At 45.5% G+C, this 14,730-nt stretch overlaps 1 protein-coding gene across 1 annotated transcript in view; it reads left to right on the top strand.

Annotated features, from left to right (window-relative positions):
• Positions 1 to 6,146: 6,146 nt before the first annotated feature.
• Positions 6,147 to 14,730, top strand: part of Vat1l (vesicle amine transport 1 like) — a 170,399-nt gene continuing 161,815 nt past the window's right edge. Inside the window, exon 1 of the mRNA XM_004625770.2 lies at positions 6,147 to 6,478. Coding sequence (XP_004625827.1) covers positions 6,246 to 6,478 — 233 coding nt within the window. The 5' untranslated portion in view covers positions 6,147 to 6,245. The remainder of the gene's footprint in view (positions 6,479 to 14,730) is intronic.

Genomic DNA, 14,730 nt, shown 5'->3' with positions numbered 1-14,730 from the left:
ATAGGAAAGAAGAAAGAAAGAAAAACAGTAGGAAAGAAAAGAATGCAGGGGAAGGCCAACGAGCCCCCAGCACACCTAGTTCCTGTAGACACTGTCTCGGAAGTCAGTACTCTGTTCACTCTGAAGCCTGCACTTGGCCCCCGTACCCTCCCATTGCCATCCTTCACAACGATCTGTATCAAAGTATTCCAAAAGACACAGCTCTTTGCAGCATGTGGAAGTGGCAGACAACATTCTAGTGTGATGAGTCATACAAGAAATCACACACCATCACACTAGAGCACAACCGCATCTCACAATCAGGGGAGGCAGATAAAGGAAATCCCTCAGAAATTATTGTTTGGCATGAATAAAGTTTCAAAACCATAGATGGCTTGACTTCAATTCCTTAGTCTTATGTGGTATGTTCTCCTCCATACTTGGCCAATCTTGTTCACCAAATGATACAAGGCAACAGATAAAATTTTCTCTTCATGGATAATGGCTGCTTATAAGCACATGAAGTGATTCTAATTTTATTTATCCACAAACTTGTTAGTGCTGAGCTAAAATAATTTTCAGTGTCCTGTGGCTAGAAGCCTTTGGTTATGAAGAGAGATTTTGCTTTTCCTATTAGCTTCCATTATAAAATTGTATTAAGTTCTATGTAGAGAAAAATCCAGTAGAGTGCCACACACCTCAGAGGAGGAGTTGGTGAAAAGATGGCATTGAGTCCCAGGGACTGGATCCTTGAATACAGCTGTGTTTCAGGGAGGGAGGCCTGGAACCCCTTCATGCTCCACACAGCCTGTCATTCATCTGAAGCTTCTCAGAGGTATCTGAGGACGGTATGGCTATCCTGCCAGATGTCACCTCTTCTGTTCCCCTTCAGTTGTAGTCCCTTAGCTTTTACATGAGACTTTGTCACTTGACTAAGAAGACATTACTGTTCCCAGCCTCCTCTGCAATAGGACTTGATCATGCAACTAGGCGCTGACCAGTACAAGGCAAGCAGGTGGATTATGGTAGATTCCTGTAGTGTCTTAGAAGGAAAGTCAAGAGTAACCTTCTCGCTCTCATCTCTATCCTTCTACCTGGAATGTGAATCTACTGGCTGGATCTTGAACCAATAGAATGGGCTCATTATTCATGAGCGGAAGAACAGAGCTCGAAGGAGCACTGCCATCTGTAAATTTGTGGGAACGCCACAACTTCCCCGCCTTAACTTCTTTAAGCCACTTGTTCATCCTTGTGTTACTCATAGTTGCATCCAATGGTTTTCCTGCCACTTTCATAGTGAAACCTTCTCTGACTTTCCACACAGTGCAGTGTGTATTACCTTTTAAAGCACTTAGCAAACTGTTGAATGATTAGTTTCTCATGTGCTTTTTTTTGTTTTAGTATCTGCAGCAGAGACCATCAAAGTCCCACTGTCACTCTCTTGGAGTCCACAATATGCCATACAGCTTGCAGCTGCAAAAACCAGCAAGTTTTTTGGAAAAAACAAAAAACAAAACAAAACAAAACAAAACAAAAAAACGCTTGCCCTGAACAGCCCATATGTAGGGGCCAGCCAGAAGTGAATGATTGCTAGTACCCCCTGCAAACAACCCTCAACCAAGAGTAGGGGTTGGTGTCTACTTCTTTTCATTCAAGTTATGGCCTAGATTCCAGTGGCAGTGAACCTATGCCACGCAACCCACAGTGGGCTGTTTGTATCATTGAAGTTATACATGGTTTGCTATCACTTGTAGACCGTCTCCTAGACTTCTCTAGCAGGATTGAACCGGATTTATACAACGATCACTTGTAGTATTATATTGACCTCTTTTCCTTCTATATCTCATTTCCATGAACTTCTACTAGGACTGTGTAGGTTCATCTTCCAAGTAACTCACTAAGATTCAATCCATTGAAGTAAGAATAGTTTACTTCTGGGAAACCTAACCTAAACCAATGTACAGTGGTATCTCCTTGGTTCAGGAACTTGATTCTTTTCCCGATTCTTGTCACAAGATGATTTGGACAAGAACTGAACCAAATTCCATGGTTAGGGTCAACATTTACCTTACCAGAAAATTTAATTCTGTTCTTGTTCAGTTCAATTTGCAACCAGAATTGTGGAGAGGATTGGGTTTGTAAACTGAGTTACCACTGTCTGTCTCCTTGACTAGACTATTAGTTCCTCTAGGAATTGAGAATGTAGTTGTCTTCTCTGCCATGTTTATCTCCAGTACTGAACAATAATGCAAGGCCAACACTAGAAAAATGAAGAAAAGTATCAAATCACTATCCTCCTCACCGGTGACACTATTAGAACTTACTTCTTAGGACTGATACGATGCGATACAGCTAGGAGATTTAATGCACTACCTTCGTACCTCTCCAGCTCTCCTACGAAGAGTAATGTGGTGTCCGCGATGGTTGTGTTCCACTGTCTTTTAAATGCCATCAGCACAAGGTATAGAATTATGGCACACATCTTTTAATATATGCTCTTGGATTTTACTATGCTATTTTGGGGGCAGAATCTTTTACCTTTTTCCATTATTGACCTTCTAAATTTGTCTCCTTCTTCTTGGTCTACTAGATGACATGAAAGATAGAGCAAAATATAAAACTGCAGACATTACAGTAAAATGGTTAAGAATCCATATGACAGATTCAAACACTCCCTACTTCACATTCCAATTCCACTAAGTAGGTGATCTTTAGAAAGTTACTCAGTTTCTATTACATTTTTTTCTGCTTAAAAATAAGAATAATAGTTCCTATGATACAAAGTTATTTGAAAGATGAAATATTATGATGCTTGTAGGACATAATTCTGTCTTAGAGATAGTGCAATGATGTGTTAATTAAAGTATATTTGCATTGCTATTAAAAATATTGTTGAAGACCTTGACCATCAGAGAGGTATATTTTTCTAATGAATTCCTGATCCACTCCAAATTGTTTAGAAAATCAATCAGACTAACTTAATTTTCCTTATTTTCTCACTCAAAGACCCCATTGTGTCGTGTGATATTCCATCTGAAGTGTCCCTAAATTTACCTTTCTACACTCCCACCTCCCACCTCTGTCTTATACACACACACACACACACACACACACACACACACATAATGCCACGTTTCCCCATCCGTGGCCAGTGTTTGACATCACCCCATAATGTAAGACATTTCACCACTGAGGCTCTGAGTGTGTGCCCAAAGGAACCAGTTCTATAAATCAAAATTAATCGGCCTTGTTTCTTTGGAGATGCTCCCTACCGAATGGCTCTTTCCACTTTCCACTGGAGAGGAGCAGAGCTGGGAATACTTAACAGCAGTATTATATGAGACTCGGAGGAGAGGATGCTTCCCCTGGTAGCTCAGACAGTGGTGTGTTGCCTCCGAGGTGCTGTGATCAACTGCCTTCCATTTAAAATCCCAGGTTTGTAAACAGCCAGCAGATTCCCTTGGAGAGAATAATTATATTCCCTTTAACACACATATAAGACAAACACTTTCTCTTAAATATGCTGTGTGCTGACTGCAAAGTAGATTTATCCTACTAATGCTGAAGGAAAACACTCAGAACCAAGCCATGGAGACTCGGTGGAATAGAGATATTCAGAAGGCCAAGAGAGGACCAGATGACAACCTCCAAATTCCACCAGGCAGGAGCAGAGCTTGTTTGCTCATCTGCGTCAGCATGCACGGGGCAATGTGAGGAGTGTGAATGGAGCAGTTCTGTACCTCTTCTCATCATAGCCAAAGGACCTAGTGTGTCCGTTGAGCATGACAACCCAGTGTGAAGGCTCAGTTTCTTCCCTACAAGGAGAAAATAGTGTTTCTTGTCTCATAAAGCTATCCTGATAATCAAACTACCCAACATACTATTGTGTCTTCAGCAGTGGATATGCCCCAGACAGAACATATATTGTAGGTGTTATCAGTACCAAAGCCAGGTCTTCATGGGACTCACCTCATGTACTAATGACTGGTAAACATCCGATCCGCCCAGGGATCTCTGCCCAGGTAGCTGGGAAAAGATGGAAATGCCAGGGCGCTAACACTTCCAGGAATAGCTCTTGGTTAATCATGTCTAGAATTTAGTGAATAGATACCTATTTCCTTTCTCCTTAGGCAGGACAACTCTGAGCCTTACTCTACACCGTCTCTTAAAAGTTCCCCTGTGGTCTGAGCCCCATCCATGCACTATGGCAACCTGCTCACTCAGTGCATTCTGTGTTGGCTTCTATCGCTTCCCCATCTCATTTTCTACTTCTCTACCAAGGTTTCCTGGGATTACCTCCAAAACAAACCACTGGCACTCAGATTCTTGTTTCAGGAGAGAATCCAGCCAAAACATTATCTCTTACAATGGAGACAAGGTTTGTAATTTGGAAAATTAGGTTTACAATAAAATGTTCAGCTCACTAATGAAGCGCAACCTCCCTTCACCTCCTGCCCCAGCCTCAGGACCTACTTCCAGTAACCCACCCTCCAATCTGTCCCCCACTCACTGCCAGTGTTATTATTCTAATGCCCAGCTCTAGGCAGCACTAGCCCTTCGCTTTTGTTTCTCAGGGCTTTAAGGGTGTCTATTTCCTCCCTGATTGTGTCTTAAATTTTATACCATGGCACAAGAGACCCTTCAAATCTGGTTCCAACCGGTCCTTCAGCCTCCCTCCAAGGACTGCTGAACACATTCAGTGCTCTGTCCCCAAGATCATCACCTGTCACCATTCTGTGTGCTTCAGTGTGCTTGTGACCCTCTCTGCCTGCAGACCCTGCCTCACCCTTGGAGACGAGGCTCAAATGTCTGCATTCCCCAAAGACCTCACCAACTCCTTGGAAAAATTAACAGTTCCTTCCTCTGGGCTCCCACAGGGGCATCTACATTTAGTGACTCAAAATTGTTCATTTAAAAAGCACTTTCTGGGCATAATCTACTAAATCTAACTCATGTGCTGATCGCCTGGAAGACCATCCCAGATATAAGCAGACTAGCTAGCTCCCGCCCATGAGAAATTGACAGCTGGGTGGAAATCAAATAACATATCAAATAAGCACATAGAAGACAAACTGACAGATTTTACAGACCCTGCCTCTTTTCCTCTTGCGGAGAGATTCCACTCCTCATAGGCAAAAACCAGGCCGCCCTGTAATAGCCACCCCAGCGCCTGGCACATGCAGATAACAAAATTAGTGTACCCATTTTGAAGAGGAGAGTATTCAGGCTGAAGAACGGGAATGAGAGGCAAGATGCTACGCTTGGGGACTGCACAGCAACTGGCCTACGTATCTACTATTTGTCATTCCATTTCGTCTCCTTCCGTAAACTGCTACAAGCCAAACCACCTCCACCCATCCTTTTAGTTGGTTATAGTCTTAAGAAAATAGAAGTTTTCTATGAGCCCCCTTTTCAAGGGGGCCAGCATCAACAAACAGAACGAAACACCAGCTACTACTCCGTGCGTGCCGGCGCGCTGGTGGCGGGGGGGCTGTCTGCTGCTCTTGGGGAACTGGAACAAGGGTGTATACAGGTCTGGTGCCGAATTCTTTTCTGGAGCCTCTTTATGGGCTCTGGTGCAGACAATCAGTCACTCCTGGCAGCCCTTGCAGGAGCCCAGGAAGAGCCTTCGGAGGACCCTGCGTGTCCGGAGTGAAAAGATTCTGGATTGGAATCTTCAGACGGTGATGAGGTTGCTCTACTTTCGCGTCTCTCATAGCTTCCCGTCCTTCACGCAGAACCCGCGGCCTGGGAAGCAACCGGGCCTCCCGGCTCTCCGCCAGTCCCCGCAGCTCCGAGGGAGGGCAGGCGACCTCGTCTGGCGAAGGCATCCTCCAGGCCTAGACGTTCATCTCTGTGCTTTTCCAGGCGCCCGAGCCTGAGCCGTATATAACCAAGTACTGCGGCCCCCACCGGGGAGGCCGAGGGGGCTGCTCTAGGCGCGTTTCAGGCACAAATCTTGGGCAATTCGGTCTTAGGGCGGCGATCCGCAGCCTCTTTCGAGACTCGTTCGGAAACCAAAGCCGAGACTCTGTTTGGGCCAGAGTGGGGAGCGGTGGGCGCTGGGCGGGGCGAGTGGGCGCGGCTCCTGCGAGGATTACGGCGGGGGCTGGGATCGTGGCGCCGCTCGCCCGGCTGCAGCCATTGCGCCTCTGAGCGCCCGCATTCAACAGGAGGAGCCCGCGCGCAGGACCCAAGCCCCGCGCCCGCTGCGCCCCGCTGCCGCCGCTGCCGCCTCAGCCCGTGCGCCCCGCCGCCCGCGCGCCATGGCCAAGGAAGGCGTGGAGAAGGCGGAGGAGACGGAGCAAATGATCGAGAAGGAAGCGATCAAGGAGCCCGCGGAGGGCGGCGGCAGCGACGGCTCGCACCGCCTCGGGGATGCCCAGGAGATGCGCGCCGTGGTGCTGGCTGGCTTCGGGGGACTCAACAAGCTGCGACTCACCCGGAGGGCCATGCCCGAGCCGCAGGACGGCGAGCTCAAGATCCGCGTCAAAGCCTGGTCCAGTATCCGCGCCTTTCTCGCTTTCTCTCTGCGCTCAGCGCTCCGGGAAGGGATGGAATGGGAGGTACTGGGCAGGGACGTTGCCCGGGTACGGCCCCCACTCCGAACCGATTCCCGAGGCAGCCCACCCTGGGGAGGGTGTTCAGAGGGGACCCTCGCCCTCCCCGAGCCCGCTGTAGGGTGACCCGCAGAATGGTGGCACCTGGCCGGCGCGCTGGTCTTGCTGGAGTTCTGCATCCCGAAGGGTGGCTCAGAAGCCGGTCCGGGGCTTTGATGCTTAAGGTGGCTGAACGTACGCGTAGCTGTAGACTAAGTGTGTGCCAGCTGCCCTCTGAGAAGTTTTACGTGTGCAATCTTGTTTTGTACTTCCTGGGGCCCGGTTAGGGTCATCTTTCTGCACCGTTACAGGTGAGAAAACCCTCTGTTCAGAGAGTGAGAGATTGGTCCAGGGTCACTCAGCTGCCACTAACTGGCCTGGTCGGGATTTGACACCTGGTCTTTTTAACCTCTGTGCTGCTCTGCCCATAGGGCTGCGGACAGAGCACAGGGCTGGGCCACCTCCTGTAGATGTCCCTGGCCGGAGCCTGGCATGGGGAAAGGAACTGAGACCTGGGAGGATCTAATCCCGTCCTTCTCCCTCCTCCATCCGGTTTCTTTCCTGGTGAAGGTGCGACTCCTGCTCCCATCTCAGGAGCAGCCTGTCCCTTCAGAGGCTCTGTAGTCCATTCCTCCTGGGGAAGTGTCTCCAGACCCACGACCGACTGGGATTCCCCAGATTGCAAGCCTCTCCCTGAGTGTGGGCTACAGGAACATTGCCCCACAGTTCTGGGGCAGGCTGACCAGGACCCAAAACTGTGGAGCAACCTTGGAAGCTTGCAAGGATAACTGGCTGTTTCCTCAGAGAGATGAGCTGAGCCCCTTCTCGTCTGGTTGTCAAAAACCAACAGAGAGAGAGAGAGAGAGAGAGAGAGAGAGAGAGAGAGAGAGAGAGAGAGTTGCCTAGAGCAGCAGCAGTCAGCTCACAGGTTCCTGAGTTAGATGAGAAGCCCAGAATCCAGACCTGAGCTAGAGGCAAGAAAAACGGCCAAGGAGGGCCCCTGCCTTTGCCACCTTAGAAGCAAAAAGGTTTCCTGGCAAGATCGGAGCACACAGTAGTGGGAGCTAAAGGCACAGATCTAGGGTTCTCCCCCCCTAGTCACAGCTGGTCACCCACCCTGAAGCCTTTCTGGGGAACTCAGGCTTTTGCAAACTGGAGGGTCCAGTGCGAGTCTTTTTAACTCTTACTAAACCAAGCTGATTGAACTTGGAAGGCAGAGTGTCTCTCTACTTCTTTCACCCATAAACCCGATTCCTAGGGCACTGCTTGGCACACGGGGTTTCCTGAAGTAGTTATTTCTGGGTAAATAGATTGAGAAAAGAACTTGGAGGGAGAGTGTTGAGCCATTTCTCTTACAGGTAGAAGTGCTTCTGCCTAGTGCAATTAAAACTATGTGCTGATAACTGATGATTTGCTTAAAAAATCAAAAAATGCTTATATTTAAATATAATATAATATGAATATATATGTGTGTGTGTGTGTGTGTATAAATTTATGATCCATCTTCCAAACTGAGGATTGGGTTCTAGGAGTCTTAAGTCAGAGACTATATTCAGAAAATAAAATGTAGCTATTATTTTAAGAGCCTCTTTTATAGTACAAATCAGTCTGTATTCTCCAACCTGTGCATTCAAGAGCTTTATGCGACAGTAACTGCATAAATGCTTATAGGAACAGAAGCAGTCTGAAATAATAGCTGTCAAGGTGAAGGCTAAGAGATTTATTTTCAAAGTCAGACACACAACTCTGTTCAGTGGAGCAGTGCACATGCAGGCACACGCACACACACACACACACACACACACACACACACACACACAGAGTAAAAGCAGTATCCTCCACCCTATTTGTTTAGAAAGCCATGCAGAATAAGACACAGTATTACAAAGAGCGTCCATTGATTTTCTTTTTGCAAAGCTGGAAATAGAGTTAATCAGTTTTCCAAGGGAGGATTTGGACTAGCACGTGAAGATGGCCCTCTGGGCCCTTTTTCCTCCAACGGGCTGGGATTGGCTGGCCAGAGCTGTTCACTGATTGTTAAGTTTTAGCCTTGAGATCCAGGATGACTCATTCTGTATTTTTATGAATCACCGAATGGCCTCATGGATGAAGATCTGCCTTTAATCTGATCTTTATTTTTAATGGAAACCTTTTATCATCAAATAGGTATGCTTTGTGCATGGAACTAAAGCATACCTCATCTGAACCGGTACTAGCCCTATAATGAGAACCCAAACTGGATTGCTGTATAAATTGTATGGAAATGGAAGAGAAGCGACTGAAAGAAATACATATTTTATCTCACTTACCCTCTCATTCAAGAGATGATGAGATGGAATCTTTGCCGAAATACAGGAGAACAAACAGAGGCCTGGGGCCGTTATTTGCCAGGAATTTCCTATAAATAGTAGAGCGAGGATTTGAGTCTGCCCCTTCTAAAAGCTCTGCTATTTTCTTTTCATTCCATTTTGTTTTCCTTGGTCAAAAGTCATAAGAAATACAGTTCTCCTCTCTGGACCTTTGGCAGGCATGGTTTTTCTTTCATTCTTCAATAATATAGATCCTTTGCTCTTTTTATGTGTGGCGTAAGGGAATTTTTTTTTTTTTTTGGTTGTTCCCAGAGTAAGATAGCTTTCTCTGGAAAGTAGAAGCATGTGGTTAAATGCAGCACAAAAAGAACAACTGCTCAGAGTAGAGGAGGAGAGGCTAGTAGAGCTCCTTGCATAAAGAATGCCAGCTTGGTGGGACCTGCCTTACCAGTTGTGCATTGAACAGCTTACACAGCAAGAAGTTAGAGTGGCCAAATGGAAAGCGCATATGGCCTTTGAAGCAAGACGAGCCAGTGTAAGATTTAGCCTTCTTCCTTCCTGTCTGTGTGACCATGGGGGTCATGGCTCTGTAGGCAATATTGTGTCACAATTGCTTAGTGGCTAGGGGTCACATTTCCTAGGCAAGAGTCCCAGCTTGACCACTTGCTAACTGACTGTCGCAGATCTGACTTCTTGGAGGCAGAGCCTGATGCAGGAATCCTTTTTTCAAGTGGTTTGTTGCAGGACTGCTTTCAGGACAATGGGAATAATAGAAGCAAGTGAGGCAGAGGGGAGAACCAAGCAAGTTCATGATGTGGCCTCAGCAGCTACCGCTATACCCTGCACAGGCACGATCAGTTCCAAAACATTTTGGGGCAGGGGGCTCTTCCTGAGGGGGCACAGAATCTCTCAAGCAGAGATGGTTTTGTTTGCCTGGGTGCAGGTCTCTAGAAAATCTGGTGGCTCTGAGCTATGAGGAGCCACCATTCCCAAGAAGTGAGGAGGGGAAACAATGGGCACACCAGTTCTAGAAGGGACTGCGAAGGGCACAACCATGCTTTCTAGTTGACATTGGCAATGTTGCCTAATTCCTCTAAATTAAGTTTCCTGCCTTATAAAATGGAGATAACAATAGTGTCTTCTTTCTTAGTATTGTAATGAAGTTTAATGAGGTATAGCATGTAAGACCTTTCTGATGATGCCAGGCACATAGAAAGTGGTTAATAAATGACAGTGGCCATTATCTTTACTATTGTTCTTGGTTGTCATAGAAACCCTATATAGTCTGTCATTCAGACTGGAACTCTTTTTCAAGTGAAAAGGGCACTGCTGATTACTCTGGACTAGCAGCAGCAAACTGGAACTGTCCTTGGTGAACCAGGGTGTGGGGTTCCCCCGAACTGAGGAGGGTCATATCTGTGCTCTTGTTGCTGTAAGTCTGGTCACAGAGGAGGGAGTTTCTCTTACACAGGAGCTGATAGGATTGGAGGTTGGCTGAGGGTCTTCAGCTTGGGCTGCAGGAATGTATTTAAGTGGCCATTAACAAGCCTTGTCTCATTTGTGGCTCAAATTGTCTTGTGGTGGAAAGGCACTAATGGATTGGGGACATTTATTTTCTCAGAGTGATTTACAGCAAGAGGCCATAGGAAACTGCTGGAAAGAGACCAATTGGATGAAAAATGGGTCTGTCCAGTCATGGCTCCATTGGCTGATCGGAAAATGGGCTGAGGGCAGGCCACAGTAGAAGCCAGCCATCAGGTTGGTGGGGCTCTAATCTATCAGAGGAGCTACGAGAAGCAATGAGAATTTATTAAGCAGGTGTTATGGGCCAGGAGCCGATTTCCATGTGTGTAGTAGTGTTTCACTCCACCTCAATGGCATCTCAACTTGATCAGTATTACTGTTTCCATTGTAAAGAGGAGGAAACTTACATTGAGATACCTGTCATGTTCCCGGGCTGCTAAGAAGAAGAGGACGGGAAAATCCAACTCAGCCATGTTCATGAACCCCTTGCATTTGCGTGTCAGAGAATCAGAAGATGCTGTCACAAAGCCACAGAACAGTGAGAGAGGGATAGAGACAGAGACAGGATTATGATGACAAAGAGACACAGAGTCAGGCAGAAATAGAGACAGAGATAGAGAAAGAATCATGAATGTACTTAATTGATTTGAAATAGAACTGCTAAGACTGAGAATTGCATAAGGCCAGCCTGCCTTGCTGCACAAATGACCATTGTGTTTCTGTACCACAACCATTTCCGATACTTCTGAATGGTGGAGTGCTTTGAGGATCCTCCTAGAATCCAGTTACAATGACTGTTGACCCCAGAATCCTTATGCTCTCTAAACACAATCACCGATCCTTGGAACCACCCACGGTATTGAAGTTCTTTCCTCTTCCCCCTTGACTGGTCCAAATAATACAGCATTAGACTGTCACTAATAAGGTTGATGCAATGAAATATGGCCAATGATATTCCCTGTGCTTATTCAGACAAGCAAATGGAGTCCATGAGGTTAAGTGACACAAATGTTCATAAAACTGAAACATTGCTCAGAGAGTTTGACGCCTGAGCCCGGAACCACTCTGACATGGAGACTGCAATGAAGTGCTCTGAATCACTCTGAATTGGATGGAGGTATCAGGGTTTAACAGGAAAGGATGACTCTCGGCTGAGTCACATTTGAGCACCTTGTGACAATGAGAAGGTAGAGCTGCTAGCTCAGGGATCTTTCTTATTTACTGAAGTTTACATTTCCTCCTTAACTGTGTCCTTGCAGATGAGGCCTGGGGGTGGTGATGGTTATCTTTATCCAATAGTGAAATGGATTTCTTATTCCCCAGAAACTCAAAGAGGAAAGAAAATTCGGAATCAGTGTTCTTCCCCTGGGTAGGAAAAAATAAGTATTTTTTTTTTACGCCATCACTTGATTATGTTTAATCTTATTGCCCCTTGGGAATATTTTGATCTCATTATCAATAGAGAAGCCTTTCAGTCTTTTCTCTCCTTTCCTTATCCTTTCTCTTTTCACTTATACCTCTTTATATTCCTTTCTTCCTTCTAATTTTTCCATTGCAATGGTTAACCGAGGGATGCCTCCTAAAGAATAACCCAACTAACAGAAACAATAGCTGGTAAATTTTACAGTAGAAGGGAAATATTGAGAAATTGAACTTTGTTTTAATAATATTTTATGTGGAATAGGATTCATCCAAGTGGAAATAATTTCACTCGCATAAAAATGGAGTGAATTGCAAACAGCTTAACTATGCCATTTAGAACATTTTAATTTGCTAAAAGTCACTTACGCTGCCATGATTTTGATTGCTTTTCTTGTAATAGGTATGAATTCAGGATTAAAACTTTTTAGGGTGGGTTGAAGTTATAGAATTAAAAAAATAATTCTGGGTGAAAAGGAAGCGCCTGAAGAGTAGGAATGAAGGTGATGGGCCGGTTTGGAGAAGGTTCATCTGCTCAGGCTACAGACAGGCTACCCCTGTGAGGCTCAGGGGCTTCGGTAGAGGAGAAGGAAGGTGGGTAGGGAATTTCCTGTCTTCTAGAAGGTGCTCAGGTTTGGGATTAGAATGTGTTTGGGCAAGCTGCTTAGCTCTGTAGGTGTTGCCTTGCTTATGAATTTGAGATAATGACCTTGTAGACGTATGACACACACAGTACTAGGTTCTCAAAAATAACAGTAAGTTCATGGTTCTATAGGAGCTAGCAGGAGCCCAGGTGTGGTGGCTCCTGATGGTAGCAAAGGGGATAAGGGCTAGTAACGCTCAGCCCACCCTACTCTGGCAGCATCGTGGCAGGGACAAACCTGCTGCGCACATTAGCTTTGCACATCGTCTTCACCACCCCCAGGGGTAAGAAGCACGAGAATCATCATGTGTTTTCCAGGGAAGGAAACTGGACCTCAGACAACAAGCTGAGAGAGACACTGAGAAGCCACAGAAGATTTAGACTCACATTGTGGCCCTTCCTCACTGTTGCTGTACCTTCTTAAGCAGATAGCACTTCCAGCTCACCTTGGCAAGAGTGCTGGCTTTTGAAGACTGTCATGAACAGTGGCCATGAATCAGTGAAGCTCCTTGCCATACCTTGCACAGAGTAGGTGCTCAATGATTTTCCTCCATAAGTCACTCAGGCTATAAGAGACAGAACTGAAACTTGAATTGACACCTCCTGTTTCTGAACCTTGTAGTTGTTGCTTAAAACTACATTGGCATGGAATACCCATTTCTGACAAAACTAAACAAAAATGGGATACAAATGAAGGACCATGTTGTATCTGTATAGACAAAATAGTTAGGATAGATATACAGCTACTTTCTCTTAGTTCAATGAGAAGATTTTTATACTAATAGTGTTCGGACAGGGTATCATGTCTGCCTCTTGTACTATGAATAACCACTACAAAGACAACAATATGCAATGCATTAATTATTGAAACTGTCCTACTAATCAGTTTTGAAACTGTCTCAATGCTATTTGTTTCTCCATAAAATTAATTAAAAAAAAAAAACCCTACATTGGCAGCCTGGGGCAGGGTGCTGGTTTTTGAATCTTATGTAGGAAATTTGGCATAGACTTGGGCTGGACTATGGGTGCTTCCAGCCCTCTGCATACCCGTGGGTGGTGGCAGGCATTTCTGTGACAGCCAGGTGCACATGGACACTCTAGCCTCGGAGTTTGGCTCACTCTCATTGAAAGGAATCAAGATGCTACAACCTTGGATACACCACCAAGTTCAACTCTCAGAAAAAGTTCACTAAGGCACAAAGAAACATCACCCCTATGCCCCCAAGATCCTGCACTTCTCTTTTCAAAGAGGGATTCTTTTAAACACTTTGGCATTTGTCCAAAAAAAAAAAAATAGTTTAATTAGAGACAAGAAGAGACTCTTCATAGGAAAGGGCAGCAGGCATGTAATCTCAAATTAGTTTGGTTCCTCTGTGTGTGATCTCATACAGGAAGTCAGCTGGAGCCATGGTACTAAAATAAGTGAATTTTATGTTTCAAGGCCCAGGAGACAAAATAGATGCTCCAGTGAAAGGAGCGATTTCCTCTTTAGTGTGTGTTCTCTTCCTGAGGGAGTGCAGTCAGATTCTACCTTTGAGTCTCCTTTTGGCACTGACCCCTGACCCTCTGGCTAAGCCTGAGGACCCGTTGGCAAGCTAGAGCCATGGGTCTTGCTACTCTTGACTTTTCTAAATGGCTGGGGCTCCCCGGGGCTCAATGCAGGGTAATTATCTTCTGTGCAAGGAATGATAACGGCTCATTTCTTAAGCTGGCACTGGTGATACACCCAAATGGAATGGAAGCTTTTGCTTGCACAGTAGTTACTATTTGAAGTGAAACAGTCCTGGATTCATAGCTTTGCTGTGATACACTTAGCACCCTGCATGGCCTTGGGAACATGATGGATTAGATTTTTGAGACCTCGGTTTGCTCATTTGTAACAGGTACACTAAGAGTACCTATGGGATAGCAATTTCTGTGTAAGGATAAGAAACATAGCACACCTAGAGTGGTTAGCAATGATGTTGAAATATTTAATATTTAATATTTGAATGATCAAAGCCTGCATCACATATCATCTGTACAATAACTATTTTTAGTAGGAAGATGATGCAAAGAAATATGGCATTAGAAAAATGTAGCTGGGCATGATGGCACACACCTATGATCCCAGCACTGGGGAGACTGAGGCAGGAGGATCATTGTGAGTTCGAGGCCAGTGTGGGCTATAAAATGAGCTCAAGGTCAGCCTGAAATACATAGTGAGACCCTGTCTCAAAAAGACAAGAAAGAAGGAAAGAGGAAAAGAAAAAGAAAG

The sequence above is a fragment of the Octodon degus genome, unplaced genomic scaffold, assembly GCF_000260255.1.
Source record: "Octodon degus isolate 3935 unplaced genomic scaffold, OctDeg1.0 scaffold00011, whole genome shotgun sequence".
Lineage (NCBI taxonomy): Eukaryota > Metazoa > Chordata > Mammalia > Rodentia > Octodontidae > Octodon > Octodon degus.
The sequence above is the reverse complement of the archived record's forward strand: the minus strand, read 5'-3'. Positions and strand labels throughout refer to the sequence as shown.